This window comes from Mustela erminea, chromosome 16 (assembly GCF_009829155.1).
Source record: "Mustela erminea isolate mMusErm1 chromosome 16, mMusErm1.Pri, whole genome shotgun sequence".
NCBI lineage: Eukaryota > Metazoa > Chordata > Mammalia > Carnivora > Mustelidae > Mustela > Mustela erminea.
The window spans coordinates 1,174,745-1,196,344 of record NC_045629.1 but is presented as its reverse complement, the minus strand read 5'-3'; the positions used below and the strand labels follow the sequence as shown (position 1 = coordinate 1,196,344).

The 21,600-nt window shown below is 38.1% G+C and overlaps 1 protein-coding gene across 2 annotated transcripts in view; it reads right to left on the bottom strand.

The window, feature by feature from the left end:
- The window catches only part of UBE2V2 (ubiquitin conjugating enzyme E2 V2), a 59,949-nt gene extending 38,584 nt beyond the window's left edge, over window positions 1–21,365 (bottom strand). Inside the window, exon 1 of one of the 2 annotated variants that reach the window (XM_032315629.1) lies at window positions 21,291–21,365. In XM_032315629.1, coding sequence (XP_032171520.1) covers window positions 21,291–21,306 — 16 coding nt within the window. In that variant the 5' untranslated portion in view covers window positions 21,307–21,365. Of the gene's footprint in view, window positions 1–17,417; window positions 17,601–21,290 lie in introns of those variants that run through there. The other variant, XM_032315630.1, reaches the window with a different exon arrangement.
- Window positions 21,366–21,600: the final 235 nt, after the last annotated feature.

Here is a 21,600-nt window from a genome sequence, read left to right as displayed (position 1 = left end):
ACTAAAGACATCCATCAAAAAATAAAATTTAAGGGGCGCCTGGGTGGCTCAGTGGGTTAAAGCCTCTGCCTTCGGCTCAGGTCATGATCTCAGGTCCTGGGATCGAGCCCCACATCAGGCTCTCTGCTTAGCAGGGAGCCTGCTTCCTCCTCTCTCTCTGCCTGCCTCTCTGCCCACTTATGATCTCTCTCTCTGTGTCAAATAAATAAATAAAATCTTTTTTAAAAAAATAATAAATAATAGGGGCGCCTGGGTGGCTCAGTGGGTTAAGCCTCTGCCTTGAGCTCAGGTCATGATCTCAGGTTACTGGGATTGAGTCCCGCATGGGGCTCTCTGCACAACAGAGAGCGTGCTTCCCCCTCTCTCTCTGCCTGCCTCTCTGCCTACTTGTGATTTCTCTCTGTGTGTGTCAAATAAGTAAATAAAATCTTTAAAAAATAAATAAATAAATAAATAAATAAATAAAATAATAAATAAATAGATTTAAAATATGCTAAACACGATGCTGGTGTAACTATGGGAAAAGTATATTTATACATAATTACACACCACTAGAAATCAATTCCACCTTGCTTAAGAGGTAACTTGACAAAATATAGTAATTTTTATTCATATACTTTGACTTAAAATTCTATATGAAATTTGCCCTCAGAACAAAACATAAAGAGTAGTCTGTAGACTGCCTCCAAAGCTAGCTATGAACAATTCTTCTCCCTCAGGACACAACCCCCACGCCCCAACAAGGGATGGAGGCTATTTCCTTTCCACTTGAATCTGGGATGGCTTAGCCATTTATTTTGATATATGGTATAGTATGTTGGTGCAGTTGTGGGAACAGCATTCTCAGAGGCCGGATGGCTTCTCTTCTTTTTAGCTCTCTTGGTAGTCAACCACCAATTAAGACACTACCAGGATGTAAAGAAGTCACAAAGGCCAGAGAATGGCCAATCCTAACTGAATCAAGATACCTGGGCAAGAGGCCCAGTCCATCATCACGTGAGACCAGCAGAACGACCAAATTAATGAGAAATCATGACAAAGAATGAATCAGTTTGAAGCCATTGAGGTTTTTTTGGTTTTTTGTTTTATAAAGATTTTATTTATTTATTTGACAGACAAAGATCACAAGTAGGCAGAGAGGCAGGCAGAGAGAGGAGAAAGCAGGTTCCCTGCTGAGCAGAGAGTCCCATGCGGAGCTCGATCCCAGGACCCTGGGATCATGACCTGAGCGGAAGGCAGAGGCTTTAACCCACTGAGTCACCCAGGCACCCCAAAGCCATTGAGTTTTGCAGTGACTAGGGACACCTGGGTGTCTCAATCAGTTAAAGGGCTGCCTTCAGCTCAGGCCATGATCCCAGGGACCTGGGATTGAGTCCCACATGGGGCTCCTTGCTCAGGGGGAGCCCGCTTCTCCCTTGCCTGCCCCTCCCCCTGCTTGTGCTTACTTTCTCCCTCCCTATGTCAAATAAATAAATAAAGTCTTAAAAAAAAAAAAAAAAAAAGGCAGTGATTCGCTATATAGCCAGAGATAAGTAAAGGTAAGAAAAGCAGGTGAAAATGAACACTCTGGAGAAAAATGTTTAGCAGTACGAAAACTTAAAGGACAACTGCCATACATTCAGGTAACTATGTCATATATTTAAAACATTAGGGGCACCTGGCTGGCTCAAGAGGTCATGATTTTTGGCTTTGGCTCAGGTCATGATCTCCAGGTCCTGAGATCAGGCCCTGCATCAGGCCCCTGCTTGGTGGGGAGTCTGCTTCTCTCTCTCTCTGCCCCTCCTCCCTGTTCATTCTCTCTCTAAAGTAAATAAATAGGGACGCCTGGGTGGCTCAGTTGGTTAAGCAGCTGCCTTCGGCTCAGGTCATGATCCCAGCGTCCTGGGATCGAGTCCCACATCGGGCTCCTTGCCCCACAGGGAGCCTGCCTCTCCCTCTGCCTCTGCCTGCCACTCTGCCTGTGCTCTCTCTCTCTCTGACAAATAAATAAATAAAATCTTAAAAAAAAAAAAAAGATCATTTAAAGTAAATAAATAAAATATTTTTTTAAATATTATTTAAAAAACATGAAATAATTTTAAAATACGTGAATTAGGGGAGCCTGGGTGGCTCAGTCAGTTAAGCATCTGACTCTTGATTTTGGATCAGGGTCATGATCTCAGGGTCATGACATCCTGCCCTGCATTGGACTCTCCCTTTCCCTTTCCCCACCTCTTTAAAAAAGAAAAATTAAATTAAATTAAATACAAGATTGTATCCAACAGCTAACATCATCCTTAATGGGGGAAAACTGAGCTTTTCCCCTAAGGTCAGGAACAAGGCAAGAATGTCCACTCTCACCACTGTTATTTAACATAGCACTGGAAGTTCCAGCCACAGCAATCAGTCTACAAAAAGAAATAAAAGACAATCAGATAAAGAAATTAAGGAAGGTATAGGTAAGGAAGAAGCAAAACTTTCACTATTTGCGGATGACATGATACTCTATATAGAAAACCTGAAAGCAAGTCCACCAGAACCCTGCTAGAACTGATAAACGAATTCAGTAAAGTTGCAGGATACAAAAGCAATGTACAGAAATCTGTTGCATCTCTATACACCAGTAATGAAGAAAGAGAAATTAAGAAAACAATCTTATTTCCAACTGTATCCAAAACAGTAAGATGTCTAAGAATAAACCTAACCAAAGACTCATACTCTGAAAACTGATGAAAGAAATTGTAGATGACACTAAGAAATGGAAAAACATTCCACGCTCATAGACTGGAAGAACAAATACTGTTAATTTGTCTATAACACCCAAAGCAATCTACACATTTAATGCAATCCCTATTAAAATGCCAACAACAATTTCCACAGAATTAGAACAAACAACTCTAAAATTTGTATGGAATAATAAAAGATCCCAAATAACCAAAGGAATCTTCAAAGAGAAAAATAAAACTAGAGGTATCACAATTACAGGCTTCAAGTTATACTGCAAAGCTGCAGGGATCAAAACAGTATGGTACTGGCACAAAAAGAAACAGATTAATGAAACAGAACGAAAACCCCAGAAAAAAACCTACAACTACATGGTTAATTCATCTTTGACAAAGTGGGAAAGAGTATCCAGTGAGAAATAGTCTCTTCAACAAACGGTACTGGGAAAACTAGACAGTAACACGCAAAAGAAAGAAACTGGACCACTTTCTCAGATCCTACAAAAAATTCAAAATGGATTAAAGACCTAAATGTGTAAACTGCAAAGATAAAAATGCTAAGAGAACAAAACAGTAACTTCTTTCACATCAGCCATATGAACTTTTTCCTAAATATGTCTCCTGAGGCAAAGGAAATAAAAACAAAAACAAACTACTGAGACTAAATCCAAGTAAAAAGTTTCTGCATATGAAGGAAACAATCAACAAAACTAAAAGGTAACGTATGGAATGGGAGAAGATATATCCAAATTACCTTATCTGATAAAGGATTAGCATCCAAAATATATAAAGAACCCCAAAAAACAAATAATCCAATTAGGCAGAAGGCATGAACACACAGACATACAGATGGCCAACAAAGATGCTCAACATTAATTCCCATCAGGGAAATGCAAATCAGAAGTACAATGAGGTATCACCTTGCACCTGTCAAAATAGCTAAAATCAACAAAAGAAACAACAGGTGTTGATGAGCATGTGGAGGGGAAAAAAAAAAAAAAAACCCACTTGCACTCCTGGTGAGAATGAAAACTGGTGCAGCCACTGTAGAAAACAGTATGAAGGTTCCCCCAAAACTGAAAAACAGAACTCCTCTATGATTCAGCAATCACACTCCTGGTTATTTACCCAAATAATACAGAAACACTAATCCAAAGGCATACAAGCACCTCTATATGAAGTGTTGAATCACTATACTGTACACATGAAACTAATACAACACTACAAGTTTACTAACTGGAATTAAAATCAAAACTTAAAAAATAATAAAGTACATGAATTACACTAACAGTGTATAAATGAAAAAACAAGCCTAATAAAAAACACATACACTATGGTTTTATTTATCATAAGCTTTCAAATGTTCATCAATATAGACCCAAAGATAACCCACAAATAATGCTTTAAATTCACTAGGTCTTTTTACCTTACATGTTAACAGCAGAATATTTTAGGAAAATAAATGAGTTCATTTTGTGTCACCACTTTACCGCCCTCTATTTTGGGTTATTTGCACTTACTCTCTTCCACACCCCATCAGTGGAATTCCTAACTGAGTAGGTCTATCATCCTATTAACTCTGACCACTCATTCTTCAAAGAAATAAATCTGACTGAATCATTAATCCTCATTCAAAGTTCTTCACTCAGAAAAAACCCCATTCCACAATTTTAACTGAGCCTATAATCCCACTAGCTTTTACAAAACCAGCAATTACACTCCCACTATAAATACTATCATCAAAAATGTCAAGAACACAGGATTATTGACATCAAGGAATATGATTTACATTACAAAAACTTTAGAATGGAATTATGTCCATCAGAGAATATGAACTGGTAATACAAACAACGACTTAATATTGAAAGTTAAGTCACAGAAAAACATCAGAATATTCTTTTGCTGAAATGAAGCTTTATCATGTACAGCAATTTTAACTTTTCTCTCTAAAGTAAGCATTTTAAGAAATTATGTAAGATTAAAAATTATTTCAATTTTTTTTTTTTTACTTTATTTATTTGACAGAGAGAGCGAGAGAGAGAGCATGGGGGAACAGCAAAGGGAGATGGAGAAGCAGGCCCTCTCCACTGAGCAGGGAGCCCAACATGGGGTTCAATCCCAGTACCTGGGATCATGACCTGAGCTGAAGGCTAAGGCAGACAGACACTCAACCGACTGAGCCACCCAGGCACCCCTAAAATATACTTAAGTTTATAATAACTGCTTAATATTCAATTAAGAAAAGACAATACACATTAATATGCTTGTAGAACCCTATAACATAAAATCTGGTATATGGGTTGCCTGGTGGCTCTGCTGCTCCCCCTGCTTGTGCTCTGTCAAATAAATAAAATCATAAAATAAATAAATTATAAACAAATAAAATCTGATATGTATTCAGCTCACTGAAATGCTTTGTAATAGATTTCAAATTTTTTTTTCATCTAAATCTAAGACAGCATAAACTATGATGGACTATTTTTTTAAGATTCTATTTATTTGTGAGAGAAAGAAACAAAGCACATGGGCATACACAAGCACACAATCAGTAGAAGCAGCAGGCAGAGGGAGAAGCAGGCTCCTTACCAACCAAGGAGTCCAATGTGTGACTTGATCCCAGGACCCTGGGATCATGACTTGAGCCAAAAAGAGATGCTTAACTGACTGACCCATCCAGGTGTCCGTATGAGGGACTATTATTAAGAAATAAAAAAAAAAAAAAATTAAACACCACCAATTGAACTATACAACATATACCCATTTTAGACATTCAAATGTGTCTTAGAACTAATGAAATATGGGGTGCCTGAGTGGCTCAGTCAGTTGGGTATCTGCCTTCAGCTCAGGTTGTAATCTTGGGGTCCTGGGATCAAGCCCCATGTCAGGCTCCCTCCTCAGCTGGGAGTCTGCTTTTCCCTCTCCCTCTGCCCCTCCACTCTGCTCATGATCTGTTGTGCACAAAAGCACTCTCTCAAATAAAACCTTAAAAAAAAGAACTGTTGAAACATGGTAAATAAAAACATCTGAAAAAAACAAAATTCAAATCAAATATTGTTCATCTGAAGGAAAAGCCTCTGGAATACAGGTTTTGTAAAGTATCTCAATTCTGTTTTGGGAGATGCATTATGCACAGAATATTAATTATGCTACTGGAATTCAAGGTTACAACCAAAACCACTCTGCCCCTAGACACTCCCAAAAAATTCTGCAACTATATGAATACAGTTAATCTGGCTGTATACTAACTCAGCCAGATAAGGAGAAAATAATGTGTTTATTTAATGAATGCACCTGAACATAAAATTTTTAGTACTATTTTACTTCAGAAAAGTGAACTAAAAAGCAATTTGTGAGTAAAACATTAATTTATAAAGAAGGAAAACTAGATTTCATTTAAACCATTTGTTTTCTAATTATTACACCAATTAAATAGAAAGCACTGTAAGAAAATGATGGCAATACACACTTGGTATATTTATGGCAGATGCTTACCTTCAATCTTACTCTCAACACTTACAAACCAGTCCTGTAGAAGGTGCTGCTAATTCTGAATACCAACACAGAATCCTTTCCCCAAGATTTTACACTCAGATGTCAATGACGACAACCACATAAGCAGATAATTCAACATTCAAACACAACGCAGTAAGCTGTTGAAGACTGCTCAGATACACTATAAATATCTCAGTGTGATAGGCAAACAAAGGGAGAATACAGAAGTTGCTATTTTCCAGGAAAGCAGCTAACAATATTTATTCCAGAACTAGAAAAAGACCTGGGGAAGTCCCTTAGAATAAACTAAGAAGTGGAGGAAAGTTAGGTAAGCTGCAATATACTGAGGTTCCTTTCTAGGATGAATTTCTAAGTTAAATTAAAAATGGCATACACTCTGGAAGATATGAGGTCTTCTGACAGAGACCATTTAAATGAATATAACTGCTCTCCTATGAGCCCAATTAGCTTGCAATCAGAAAACCATATTAAGCAAAATAAGGAAATATCCCTCTAAATTGCCACTTACAAGGTAAGCACTTGAGAAAATTAAAACCTTTACAACTTAAGTGTTACTTCTCAGAAAATAACCACTTACACCAATATAGTTTAGTAAGCCACAACTGATAAATTAGGTAACAGGTGATACTAACATAGATAACAGAGTAAGCCAACTTATGCACTGTTTATATTCTTCAAGAATATAAACAATTTGTTTATATTGTTTATACCACAATATTTAACTGAAAAATCTGCACCATAATTACAGTACTACAAATCTCAAACTGCTGAGAGTATTATCTGGCTATTTAGCTTTTTAATGGGAAGTTTAAACCTTATACCTAGCAAGAGGAAGCTTGGACTCCTACAGCCCTCTACCATATGATAAAGATATAAAATAATCATAGCCAGATCATCAATTAGAAGTTACATTATGTATCATTTCTCCCCCTTTTGGCTAAAATCAACTGTAGAGTTTACATATGTCAACCTGACATTTTCAAAACAAAGAATCAGCCTGACAATGAAATACATACCAAAAGCCATACTGTGCATCTTAATAATGTGGAAAGGATAACTGGACTTAATCAAAATTTAAAACTTTGGGTTTGAAAAGATACCATCAAAAAAGTGAAACAGATAACCTACAAAATTGTAGAAAATACTTACGAACTATACATACATAAAGAACTTATATCACTATATAAAGAACTCTTACAACTCAACAAGATAAAGATAGCCTAATCTAAAAATAAGAATCTGAAGAGACATTTCTCCAAAGACAATATGGAAATGACCAATATGCACGTAAAATGCTCAACATCATTAGTCACCAGGGAAATGCAAACCAAAACCACAATGAAGTATCACATTACACATACCAGAATGGCTACAGTCAAAAAGTCAGGCAGTTTATGTGACATGTGGAGAAATCAGGACTCTTTATAAACTACTGGTGAGAATATAAAATGGTCTCCCATTGGAAAACAGTCTGCAAGTTTCTCAAACAATTAAAAATAGAATCACCGGGGAGGAGCAAGATGACGGAATAAGAGACCTAAATTTCGTGTGGTACCAGGAATTCAGCTAATTACCAAACCATTCTGAACACCTACAAACTCAACAGGAAATCAAAGAAAACAGCAGCAATTCTATGAGCAGAAAAGCGACCACTTTCTGGAAAGTAGGATATGTGGAGAAGTGAAACCAAGGTGGTATTTGGGAAGACAATGTGGCAGGAGAGGGTCCCTTCATCTCCGGCTACAGGCAAGTGATAGAGAAACCAAGCACAAAATCAGAACTTTTAGAAGTCTGTTCTGCTTAGGGATGTTACTCCTGTGGCTAAGCAGGGGGGTGGAACCCTCACTGGGACAGTGTGGCCACAGGACCCTCAGGATCACAGAAAGACTGGGGGTGCCAAAGTGTGGCAGAGCTCCCAGGTATCAGAGCAGGGAAGCCAGCTACAAAGACTGAGTCAAGGAAGGGGCTCTCAGCTAGGGGTTGCCATAAACACTGAACCGTGGCACAGCTGGACCACTACTCCTCGAGAGGGGATCCAACAAGCAGTAGATCGGGGAAACTCCGTTCCTCCCCCAGGGAAGAACAGCACCTGAGCACACCAGAGGAATCTGCTGGGTATGTAAACCCCAAACAGTCATGTGCCAGAGACAGAAATGCTCAGTCACAGGCCAGGTAAGCAAGGAGTGCAGCTGGAGACCAGGGAGACAAGAGTGATTGACTATTTTTCTGTGAGGGCACACCGAGGGGCGGGGCCCCAAGTTCTCGGCTCTTCTGGGGCTAGAAATTGGGAGTCCACCATGTTCATTCTCAAACACGAAAGCTATACAGAAAGCTTTCAGGAAAAAAAGCTACTGAGAGCAAACCCTAGCAAGGGCAGTGCAATTCCACCTCAGGCAAGGACATTTGAGAATCACTGCAACAGGCCCTTCCCTCAGAAGATCAGCAAGAACAACCAACTAAGACCAAGTTTACTGATCAATGAGAACCACAGAATACCAGGGCTGGGAGAATACAGCACACAGAATTCATAGCTTCTTCCCCATGATTCCTTAGTCTTTCAAAGTTAATTTTTTTAATTTTCTTTATCTTTTTCTATATTTCTTTAGAAATATTCTTCTTTCCAAGCAACATCTTATCAATTACTTTTTTAAAAAAATCTTCAATTTCATTTTACAGTCATATTCTATCCCTTTGTTGTATTTAGCCTTATTTTTTGTATATACATAAGCTTTTCTTTCTTCAAAATTTGGGATGCAGTTACTTCTAACAGACCAAAACATACCCCAAATCTATAGTATGGCTTTGTTTTAGTCTCCAGCATAGTCGCATTCTCTCCTTTTTTCTGTTTTCTGTTGTTGTTGTCGTTTTTGTTTCTGTTTTTATATTTTTCTTTATTTTCTCAACCAACTTATCTTACTAATTCCCTTTTTAAAATGTTTTTTAGTTTTCGTCTCTACAGCCATATTCCATCTTATTTGCCCTTATTTTTACATATATATGTTTACCTTTCCTTAAAATTTTGGAAAGCAGTTTCATCTAACAGACCAAAATACACCCAAAATCTAGTGTATGGCTATGTTTTATTCATCACTCTGATCATATTCTTTTTTTTTCCCCCTTCCTTTTCCCCCCAGGTTTCAGATCTCTTCTGATTTGTTTAGAGTATATTTTTCTAAGGTCGTTGTTACCTTTTAGCATTTTGTTCTCTCATTCATTTATTCTTTTCTGGACAAAATGACAAAACGGAAAAACTCACCTCAGAAAAAAAAAAAAAAGGAAGAAGAGGCAGTACCGACAGCCATGGACCTATAATACACAGTAAGATGTCGGAACTAGAGTTTAGAATGATGATTATAAAAACAGGGACTTGGAACAAAGCATAGAAGATACTAGAGAATAGAAAATACTAGCACAGGAGATACTAGAGAATCCCCTTCTGGAGAAATAGAAGAACTAAAATCTAACAAGTCAAAATCAGGTGCAATAAAAAAAATGGAGGCTCTAACTGCTAGAATAAATGAGGAAGAAATGAGAATTAGTGATATAAAAGACCAAATGATAGAGAATAAAAAAGCTGACCAAAACAGAGATAAAAAAACTACTGGATTGTGAGGGAAGACTTTGAGAGATAAGTGATACCAAAAGATAAAACAGTATAAGAATAATTAGAATCCCAGAAGAAAAAGAAAGTGAGGTGCAGAAGGTATACCAGAGCAAATTATAGCAGAGAACTTCCCTGATTTGGGGAAGGAAACAGGCATTAAATCCAGGGGGCACAGAATCCCCCCTCAAAATCAATAAAAATGGGTCAACACCCCATCATCTAATAGTAAAACTTACAAGTCTCAGAGACAAAGAGAAAATCCTGAAAGCAGCACAGGACAAGAGGTCCATAACATACAACTGTAGAAACATTATATTGGCAGCAGACCTATCCAGAGAGACCTGGCAGGCCAGAAAGGGCTGGCATGATGTATACAGAGCTCTAAATGGGAAAAATATGCATCCAAGAAGAGTATATCCAGGTAGGCTGTCACTGAAAAAGGAAGGAGAAATAAAAAGCTTCCAGGACAAACAAAAACTTAAAGAATTTGTGAACACCAAACCAGCCATACAGGAAATATTGAAAAGGTCCTCTAAGCAAAGAGAGAGCCTAAAAGTAACACAGACCAGAAAGGAATACAGAAAATATACAGTAACAGTCATCTTACAGGCAATACAATGACACTAAATTCACATCTTACAACAGTTACCCTGAATGTTAATAGGCTAAATACTCCAATCAAAAGACACAGGGTATTAGGTTGGATTTAAAAAGCCAAGACCCATCGATATACTGTCAGCAAGAGACTCATTTTAGACCCATAGACACCTACAAATTTAAAGTAAGGAGGTGGAAAACCATTTACATGCTAATGGACATCAAAAGAAAGCTGGTGTGGCAATCCTTACACCAGACAAATCAGATTTTAAGCCAAAGACAATAATAAGAGATGAAGAAGGAAACTGTATCATACATAAAGGGTCTATCCAAGATCTAACAATTTTAAATAACAATTTTAAATATCTATGCTGCTAACATGGGAGCAATCAATTATATAAGCCAATTAATAACAAAATCAAACACATAGATAATAATACAACAGTAGGAGGGGACTTTAACACCCCTTCACTTAAACGGACAAATCATCCAAGCAAAAGATCAACAAGGAAATAAAGGCTTTAAATGACACACTGGGCAAGATGGACTTCACAGATATATTCAGAACATTCCAACCCAAAGCAACAAACTACATATTCTTCTCTAGTGCACATGGACAGATCATCTAAGCAAAATTACAACAAGGAAATAAAGGCTTTAAATGATACACTGGACCAGATGGAATCACAGATATATTCAGAACATTCCATCCCAAAGCAACAGAATACACACTCTTCTCTAATGCACATGGAACATTTTCCAGAATAGAACATATCCTGGGTCACAAATCAGGTCTCAACCAAGTACCAAAAGACTGGGATCATTCCCTGCATATTTTCAGACCCCAATGCTTTGAAACTAGAACTCAATCACAAGAGGAAAGTTGGAAAGAACTCAAATCCATGGAAGCTAAAGAGCATCCTACTAAAGAATGAACGGGTCAACCAGGAAATTAAAGAATTTTTTTAAAAAATCATGGAAACAAATGAAAATAAAAGCACAATAGTTCAAAATCGTTGGGATGCAATAAAGGTGGTCCTGAGAGGAAAGCAGGTAGCAATACCAGCCATTCTCAAGAAAGTTCTCAAACACACAACCGAACCCTACACCTAAAGGAGCTGGAGAAAGAACAGCAAACAAAACCTAAACCCAGCAGGAAAAGAGAAATTACAATACAGATTAGAACAGAAATCAATGAAATAGTAACCAAAAGAACAGGAGAACAGACCCACAAAACTAGGAGCTGGTTCTTTGAAAGAATCAATAAGAATGAAAAAACCCTGACCAGATGTATCAAAAAGGAAAGAGGAAAGACCCAAATAAAATCACAAATGAAAGAGGAGAGATCACAACCAACACCAAAGAAATACAAACGATTATGAGAAGATATTATAAGTAACTATATGCCAGCAAATTAGACAATCTGGAAGAAACGGACGCATTTATAGAGACATATAAACTACCAAAACTGAAAAAGGAAGAAATAGAAAACCTGAAAAGACCCATAACCAGTAAGGAAATTGAAGGAGTCATCAAAAATCTCCCAACAAGCATGAGCCTAGGGCCATATGGCTTCCTAGGGGAATTCTACCAAAGATTTAAAGAATACTTATTCTCCCAAAATTGTTCCAAAAAAATAGAAATGGAAGGAAAACTTCCAAACTCATTTTATTAAGCCAGCATTACCTTGATCCCAAGACCAAAGACCCCATCAAAAAGGAGAATTGCAGACCAATATGCCTTGATGAACATGGATGCAAAAATTCTCATCAAAATCTAGCCAATAGGATTCAACAGTACATTAAAAGGATTATTCACCACCACCAAATGGGATTTATTCCTGGGCTGCAAGGTTGGTTCAATATCCACAAATCAATCAATGTTATACAACATGTTAATAAAAGAAAGAACAAGGTGTACCTGGGTGGCTCAGTGGGTTAAAGCCTCTGCCTTTAGCTCAGGTCATGATCCCAGAGTCCTGGGAACGAGTCCCACATCAGTCCCACATGGGGCTCTCTGCTTGGCAGTAAGCCTGCTTCCCCCTCTCTCTCTCTCTCTGCCTGCCTCCCTGCCTACTTATGATCTCTCACTCTGTCAAATAAGTAAATTTAAAAAAAAAAAAAAAAAAGGGACGCCTGGGTGGCTCAGTTGGTTGAGCAGCTGCCTTCAGCTCAGGTCATGATCCCAGCATCCTGGGATCGAGTCCCACATCGGGCTCCTTGCTCAGCGGGGAGCCTGCTTCTCCCTCTGCCTCTGCCTGCCATTCTGTCTGCCTGTGCTCGCTCTCTCCCCCTCTCTCTCTGATAAATAAATAAAATCTTTAAAAAAAAAAAAAAAGGAAAGAACAAAAGCCATATGATACTCTCAACAGATGTAGAAAAAGCATTTCAAAAGCGCAGCATCCTTTCTTGATTAAAATTCTTCACAGTGTAGAGCATATCTCAATATGATAAAAGCCATATAAGAAAAACCTACAGCAAATTATCATTCTCAATGGAGAAAAACAGAGCTTTCCCCTAAGGTCTAGAACACAGCAGGGCTGTCAACTATCATCATGCTATTTAACATAGTACTGGAAGTCCTAGCCTCAGCAATCAGACAACAAAAAGAATCAAAGGGCATCCAAATCACCATAAAAGTCAAACTCATTCTTGGCAGATGATATGATATTTTATGAGGAAACCCAAAGCACTCCACCCGAAAACTGTCAGAACTCATACAGGAACTCAGTAAAGTGTCAGGATACAAAAAATATCAATGCACAAAAATCAGCTGCATTTCTATACACCAACAACAAGACAGAGAAATTAAGGAGTCAATCCCATTTACAACTGCACCCAAAACCATAAAATACCTAGGAATAAATCTAACCAAAGAGGCGAAGAATCCGTACTCAAAAAACTATGGAATACTCAAATTCAAATACTAAATAAGACAAAGAAATAGAAAAGCATTCATGCTCATAGATTGGAAGAACAAATACTGTGAAAATGTCTGTGCTACCTAGAGCAACCTACATATTTAATGCAATCCCCATCAAAATACCATCAACTCTTTTCAATGAAATGGAACCAAAAAATCCTAAAACTTGTATGGAACCAGAAAAGACCCTGAGTAGCCAGAGGAATGCTGAAAAAGAAAACCAAAATTTGTGGCATCACAATTCTGGACTTCAAGCTCTATTACAAAGCTGTAATCATCAAGACAATATGGTACACATAGATCAATGGAACAGAACAAACCCTCAACTCCATGGTCAACTGAACTTCAACAAAGCAGGAAAGAACATCTAGTGAAAAGAAAACAATACCTTCAACAAATGCTGTTGAGAAAATTGGATCGTCACATGCAGAAAAATGAAACTGGACCATTTCCTTATACCACACATAAAAACAGACTCCAGATGAATGAAAGACCTAAATGTGGGACAGTAATCCATCAAAATCCTAGAGGGGAACACAGGCAGCAACATGTTTGATCTGGGCCACAGCAACTTCTTCCTAGAAACACTGCCGAAGGCAAGAGAAGCAAGGGCAAAAATGAACTACTGGGACTTCATCAAGATAAAAAGCTTTTGCACAGCAAAGTAAAGAGTCAGCAAAACCAAAAGAAAACAGAATAGGAGAAGATATCTGCAAATGACCTATCAGATAAAGGGTTAGTATCCAAAATCTCTAAAGAATTTATCCAACTCAACACCCAAAGAATGAAGAATCCAAACAAGAAATGGGCAGAAGGCATAACCAGACACCTCTGCAGAGAAGACATCCAAATGGCCAACACATGAAAAAGTGCCCAACATCACTCGGCATCAGGGAAAACAAATCAAAACCACAGTGAGATACCACTTCACACCTGTGAGAATAGCTAAAATTAACAAGTCAGGAAACAACAGATGTTGGTGAGGATGTGAAGAAAGGGGAACCCTCTTACACTGTTGGTGGGAATGCAAGCTGGTGCAGCCACTCTGGAAAACAGTATGGAGGTCCTCAAAAAGTTGAAAATAGAGCTACCTTACAACCCAGCAACTGCACTACTGGGTATTCACCCTAAAGATACAAATGTATTGATCTGAAGGGAACGTGCACCTGAATGTTTATAGCAGCAATGCCCACAATAGCCAAACTATAGAAAGAGCCTAGATGTCCATCAACAGATGAATCGACAAAGAAGATGCAGGGTGTGTGTGTGTGTGTGTGTGTGTATACATACATACATACACACACATATGTATATGTATGTATATATATCCACATCCATGCAAATGGATGTGGATAGAACTAGAGAGTATTATACTAAGTGAAATATATATGTGTGTGTGTGTGTATATATGTATATACGTATGTGTGTGTATATCTCAACTCATCAGGTTATGCTTCCTAATTCTGATAGAGATGAGTATCTGTAAACGTCCTAGCACTCCCAATAACCTCCCCTCCCATCCCATCCCCAAAATAAGCTCAAAAGAAAAATGCCAGGTATTATAAGAATCATCAAGGAAAACAATTACTGCGTATTTGCCTGCAATACCAAATCCGTGCAGGCATGCGCGCGTGTGCACACACACACACACACACACACACAATGTGTAAATGTTAACAAGATTTAGCTATTAATATTAACTGTCTTAATTCTTTTGTTATTCTTTCAACATAATCATTTACACCTTAGTTTTAATTACTTATAACGCTATTACACTCATCGAAGTGTCTTGTCTTGATCCTTAATGGCATTTATTTAGGAAATCACAGTTAAGTTTCTACAAAATAAACGCAAACAAAAAGTTTATAGAATATAGTGTAATAAAGTAGTAGTATCAAAGAACTTGAAAGCAAGAAACTAGCTCTGGACTCAACATCTAGCTAAATAATTATGTAAGTCATTTCATATCTAGATTAACATTGCTTATCTGTAAAATGAACTTGGCCCAGAGTCTAGAAAATCCATAACATCCTTTCCATTAGAACTACTATTTCAAAAAAACATATGTAAAGTAGGCCTTAAGGATTTCTCTCCTGTGGTCTGAAACTGTGCTGAGCTCTAACTCAAACTAAATATAACATGTGCTCTTACAAAAATCAGCGAGACTTTGTAAATAAGAGTTAAGTCACTCACAAACACCACTCCTGAAGTTCCTTCAAATTTTTATTTTTTTATATACTTTATATATTATATATAAAATACATTGTTATATCATATATTTTCATATATATTTATAATTATCAAATATTATTTGAAGGTAATAATGTTACCTCAAAGACTTACTCTTTAATAAAGTCAACTACATTTGAAACAATCTTTTGAACACTGAATTTTATTCCATTTATTCTAGTCTACAAGCCTCATATATCCACTTCGAAGTTTTGTGTCAAGCAGCTCCCTATATAATTGTCAAGTAAATGTCTCCACTAAGGATAATCTTTGCTCTCCATAGTTTCCATTTGCATGACCTTCAGTTAGCATCATTTAAGTAACACACCAGTTCCCCAACAACATGGGTAAAGCTTCAGTTAGCAGTCTCCTGTGGGTGACTGCATTAAGTACAAACTTTGCTGCTAGCTCCCTAGTCCACAAATCACTATGTAAATAATAGAGGAGCATCCTAACCAGAGGCCAATCACTTCACATCTTTCAAAATCTGTTGGTGCACAGACTGCACATCTGTTAGTTACATACAGACAGCAATGCTTATAATAGTGTTGCCTCCCTGTCTGCCAGGGGTAAACTCATGTGACATTCTCATTTTTTTAAAGACTTTATTTATTTACTTGAGAGAGAGACAGTATGAGAAGAGACAGCACAAGTTGCAGGGGGGCACCAGAAGAGAAGCAGAGTCCCCACCAAGCAGGGAACCAGATGCAGGGCTCAATCCTCGGACCCTGAGATCATGACCTGAGCAGAAGACAGACACTTAACCCACTGAGCCACCCAGGCACCCAAACCCATGAGACACTCTATAAAAACGGCCAAAAAAGGAAATTAGCCAACAAAGATCAAAGTACAACAAAGAAATGAAAACTGAAAGTGCAGCAAGAACAAAAACTGGTAACACTGAAGTGAAATGTGAATCAGATGAAAATAGTTGAGAAGAAATACTCGACCATAAAGTGTAGACTGTAGACAGACTGTAGATGAACAGCCATATAAACTTTGTGAATGAGAGCTTATGGATGTATATGAGAGAAGTAATTTAAGAAAAGGATGACAATGTTCCAGAGGAAGTAAAACACTTCACAATTAACAAAGTCGCAGATTACTTCCTAACATAAAAAGCACAAAGGATAAAATACTGAAAATGATTCCACCTTAGAAGTAGGACAATTCATCAAAGCACTGAAAAGATGCTTGCCCCACCATTATATTAGAAAACAGAAGTACTATTCAAACTACTCCTAACAAGTATTTTTAAAAAAATAAAACACTCTAATTCTTGATGTTTCATGTTTAGAGTACTAAACAAATATTAGCTTTGTAATTTTTTTTTCATTTTCCTATACACTTGTAACCACAGGAAGAGTTTTTAATGTCTGAACAAACATTTTCAAAAGTCACAGAATAATAATTTTTCTTACTTAATAAAATTGTTTTGGGGGCACCTGGGTGGCTTGGTCAGTTAAGCATCTTACTTTGGCTCAGGTCATGATCTCAAGGTATTGGGATCAAGCCTCATCAGGTTCTGTGCTCAGCAGGGAGTCTGTTTGTCCCTCTTCCTCTCCCAAAGCCCCCTGCCAACTCATGCTCTCTCAGTCTCTGTCTCAAAAAACTAAACAAACAAACAAAATCTTAAAAAGAAAAAAAAAGTGCTTTGAACAGTTTCAGTCTGAATGGTCATTTTTACCATTCTGTAGTACTATGCAAAGGGATGTCTGCCTGTATAATAAGGTTGTATCATTTAATCATATTGTCAAGAGCAAGCATGTATCAAGAGTATGCAGGTTCCTAATGGACAAAGAAAAATATCAGGCCAGTTAGTATAAGTCTCAAGAGGAAAATGCACTTACTAGACTACTACAATTCGGTTCCATTGTTTAGTTCCCAGAGTGTAGGTTGTAATTTGCATATGCAGATCTCTTCTGTTCCAATCCCCAGATTCTGCCCATTTGTCTTCATCTTAAAGATGGGGAAAATCATGTTGTCCAACCTTTTCATAGAAAGGATGGGGAAAGCAAGGCTTAAGAGACTCAGTGGCATGCCTATCATGCCTCAGTAATCTATCAGGGGCGAGGAAGGAAATTAAAACAATACTAATCTAGTTCTCGTTCCTGTATAACACAATGCTGCCCACTTCTGAAAAGGGCAATTAAGTTTTATTATGGTTTTGTTTTTCAACCATATGGCTTACACAGACCCACTATCAAAGAAAAAGACTCCATTTTTTTCCTGAACCTCTCATTAAAGATATTTTACAATCATCAACATTCAGACTACAACTGTGTAACACTACTGTAACTTAAGTGATAAGAAATTTTTAAATGTTTCATATTACAATGTATCCTAGATGGGATCCTGAGACAGAAAATGTACATTAGTTACTCTAATGTACAATCTTCTATGTACTATCTTCACAACTTCCCTGTAAAACTACAACAATTCTAGGGCACCTGGGGGGCTCAGTGCTTTAAAGCCTCTGCCTTTGGCTCAGGTCATTATCTCTGGGTCCTGGGATTAAGCCCTGCATCTGGGCTCTCTGCTCAGCAGGGAGCTTGCTTTCCCCCCTCTCTCTCTGTTGTGATCTCTCTCTCTGTCAAATAAATAAATAAAATCTTTAAAAAAAAAAAAACTAGAACTATTCTAAAATTTAAAAAAAAAAATTTAAGATTTTATTTATTTGAGAGAATAAGAGAGAAGAGAGAACATTACAGGGGGGAGGGTCAGAGGGAGAAGCAGACTCCCTGCTGAACAGGGAACCCCATGCAGGACTAGATCCTGGGACTCCAGGATCATGACCTGAGCCAAAGACAGTTGCTTAACCAAATGAGCCACCCAGGTGCCCCCCCAAAAAAATTTTTTGGAGTATTTTTTTGCACAAATTTTTTTATCTATGTCTTTTCTTAGTGCTGGGATATAATTAAGTTTTTTAATCAAAGATACTAAATGTACTAATAAATTACTATTCCTTGAAGTAGTTTTTCTTAAGCTATGTCCTATGAAATCCTCTTGAACCCCAGAAGTGACTATGCCTCTTGGAAAAGGTGAACCCAGGCAGTGGGTCTCCACCATAGCCCCATTTCCATTCATAAGAAGAATCTTAACAGTCTGAAACAAAGATTCTGCTAGAATGAAAAGTGTGGAAGTCACTCTTAAGCATAAAAGGAAGTAAGATTCATGATTTGAGGAATATTCACAAATTTGAGGGAAATTCACAAATTCACAGTTCCTCATAATAGAAAGAACATTAGACTGAGAACAAAAAACCCCGAATTATAATCTCGAGTCTATCACTATGTATAATCTTGTATTTCTTTAGGCCTCGGTCTTCTCATCTGCAAAGCAAGAGAACCAATAGTTCCCATTCTAATCAGAATTTTTTCTCCCCAATTTTCTTCTAATAAGAGGAAGGGTAAAGTATATGACTTAGATAACGCACATTAAAATATACTGCCTTAGAAAAGATCAAAAAGTATTTGTCAGGTGTCTCTTCTTTTTGGCCTACCAAATAACTAATTTTATCCAAGATTATTTTGTCTATGTACATTTCTAAATGATTCTTTTTTTCAAAGTTTATTTATTTCTTTTTTTTAGTAATCTCTACACCCAAAATGGGACTTGAACCCAAGACTACGAAATCAAGAGTTCCATGCTCAGACTGAGCCAGCCAGGCACCCCCAAACATGTACATTATTACATCCATCTAGCTCATCTCACTTTAAATTTCCAGTTACATCACATTTATTTCACAAATATATACTGACTATTTCCCTTCCATGCCACCAAGAAGCAAATACAAAAATATAGCTAACAGGAAGTTTAATTTAAAAAGCCCAGGGGCGCCTGGGTGGTTCAGTGGGTTAAAGCCTCTGCCTTCGGCTCAGGTCATGATCTCTGGGTCTTCCCGCATTGGGCTCTTTGCTCAGCGGGGAGCCTGCTTCCTCCTTTCTCTCTCTCTGCCTGCCTCTCTGCCTACTTGTGATCTCTGTCAAGTAAATAAATAAAATCTTAAAAAAAAAAAAGAAAAGAAAGAAAAGAAAAGCCCAAAGCTGCACTCCTATCCCTCTCAAGTCAATACTGTCAATACTGTAAGGCACATAAAATGAATAGAATAGTGAAATTTACCAGGGCAAGTTTTTAGCAATAGTTTCAAAATGAATTTCAGTGGTTTAAGAAAACCCAAATGCCTAAATTACATCCTTATTAATTATGCTAAGTCTTCAAATTTCATAAATCTAAGAACAGTGAAAATGTAACATTGTGATGCTGAAGTATAAACTAGAAAACATAGGCATTCGATGTATAAGGAAATGTGCCAATAATCAGCAACATCTTTATAATTTATATTATAAAATGTCTAAAAGTGACTTAAAAAAACCTAAAAGTGGTTAACAAAAAATATCTGCCATTAATGTCATCTAATATTTGGTCTTTCCAAAATATCTCCACACTTTCTTATAGGTATAATGTTAGGGGGAAAAAATCATGTTTAAATAAACAATGCAATCCGCAAAGTGAAAACTATCAAATTAAAATGCACCATTTTATTATTAAATTTTCAAGAACCCATAGGTACTAAGCACAATGCTTAAAAAGATATGACCCATTCACAAGCGCAATGGATTTCAAACAGTTGTAACAGTAAAATCTCATTTTTTAAATAATCCTTTACTAGTTCGCTCTGACCTCAAGTACTTTCCCAACGCTAAAACTGTTAAGGATCCCATCACCTATGACATCTGTAAATAAAGATGAGCCTTAAAAGACACATTCATTAAAATGTATGTTGAATGTATTCTGAGGTACTACAAGTTACAGTAACATACAATGCAACCATTCTTTAGCACGATATAGGTTTAAAAATTCGTTCTATTATGCAATGACGGCGTGAAAAATTAAATCACACTGTTCTATAACCTGGTTTCAATAATGACTAAGAAAAATGAAAGAGCAAAAGCGTATGTTTAAGTAGTCAAACTTAACATTTTCATTTTTAACATTTTTTAAAATGGTCATGCTTTGAAAATTTCAGCGTTAATATTTAATTTCAAAGTCTGTGCTCATTGGAAACCAAGCACTGTACACCGTACAAGAGAACAGTTTAACAGCCTATCTAAAACACCACTTCAATTAGCTTTTCCTTGCTCCATGCTTTTAACTTGCACTAGTTTTGTATTTAAATGAATAAAAAGACAACACGTATTCAGTCAGGTAAGAATAGTCATCATTTTTCCGCTATTACAAAGAGCAACAGTCTTCTTCGTGCTCTTCTCCTCCACCCATTTAAAGGCAAGTCCAAGAGAACGTAATCCCCACACTACCCAGGATGCCCCTTACCCCGAAACCCTTCCGTGCCTGAGTTTGACACCGCCCACCGTGGGCCTCCTCTCCTCCCTCCCACACCGTCTTCCGCTCCGCAATCGGACCCGCACCAGCCAGACCCAGCTAGTGCGCCCGCGCCGGAGCCACCCCGCCCCCAGCCCGCGGGCGCGCGGCCGATGCGCAAGCACGACCCGCCGCCCCCGACGGCCGCCCCGGGCCCTCAGCGCCGGCGCCCTGCTCGCCTGGACCCTCCCCGCTCCCGGGCTTCGCTCCACTGGGAGCCAGGTGTCCGAGAAGGCGCACTCCGGATTCTCCCATAAAGTCAGGACTCGGCCGCCAAAAGCAGGCAGAGGGGCAAAGCCGGGCTGGAGTGGGAATGCAGGCAGCCCAACCCGGGAACAGACCTGTGGAGACCGCCATCTTCTCCTGCAGCCCGACGCAGCCGCCTGCACGCACAGCGACGTCAGCGCCACTTCCGGGAGCGCGCTGCCCCGCCCCTCGTCCTCCGCTTCCCGGAGTGCGTCAAGTGGGCTCCGCCCTCGGAGGCCTTCTTTCAGGTCACTTAGCCCAAGGGTATGCCGGAGCTCAGGGCTGTGTGGGTGGCTTTTTAAGATTCCACTCCTGATTCAAAGTAAAAATTAAAAGAAAAAGTTTATTGGGACATCTTGTTGAGTCAGTTATCATAATGTAGAACAAAAAGACAGAGAATATTTT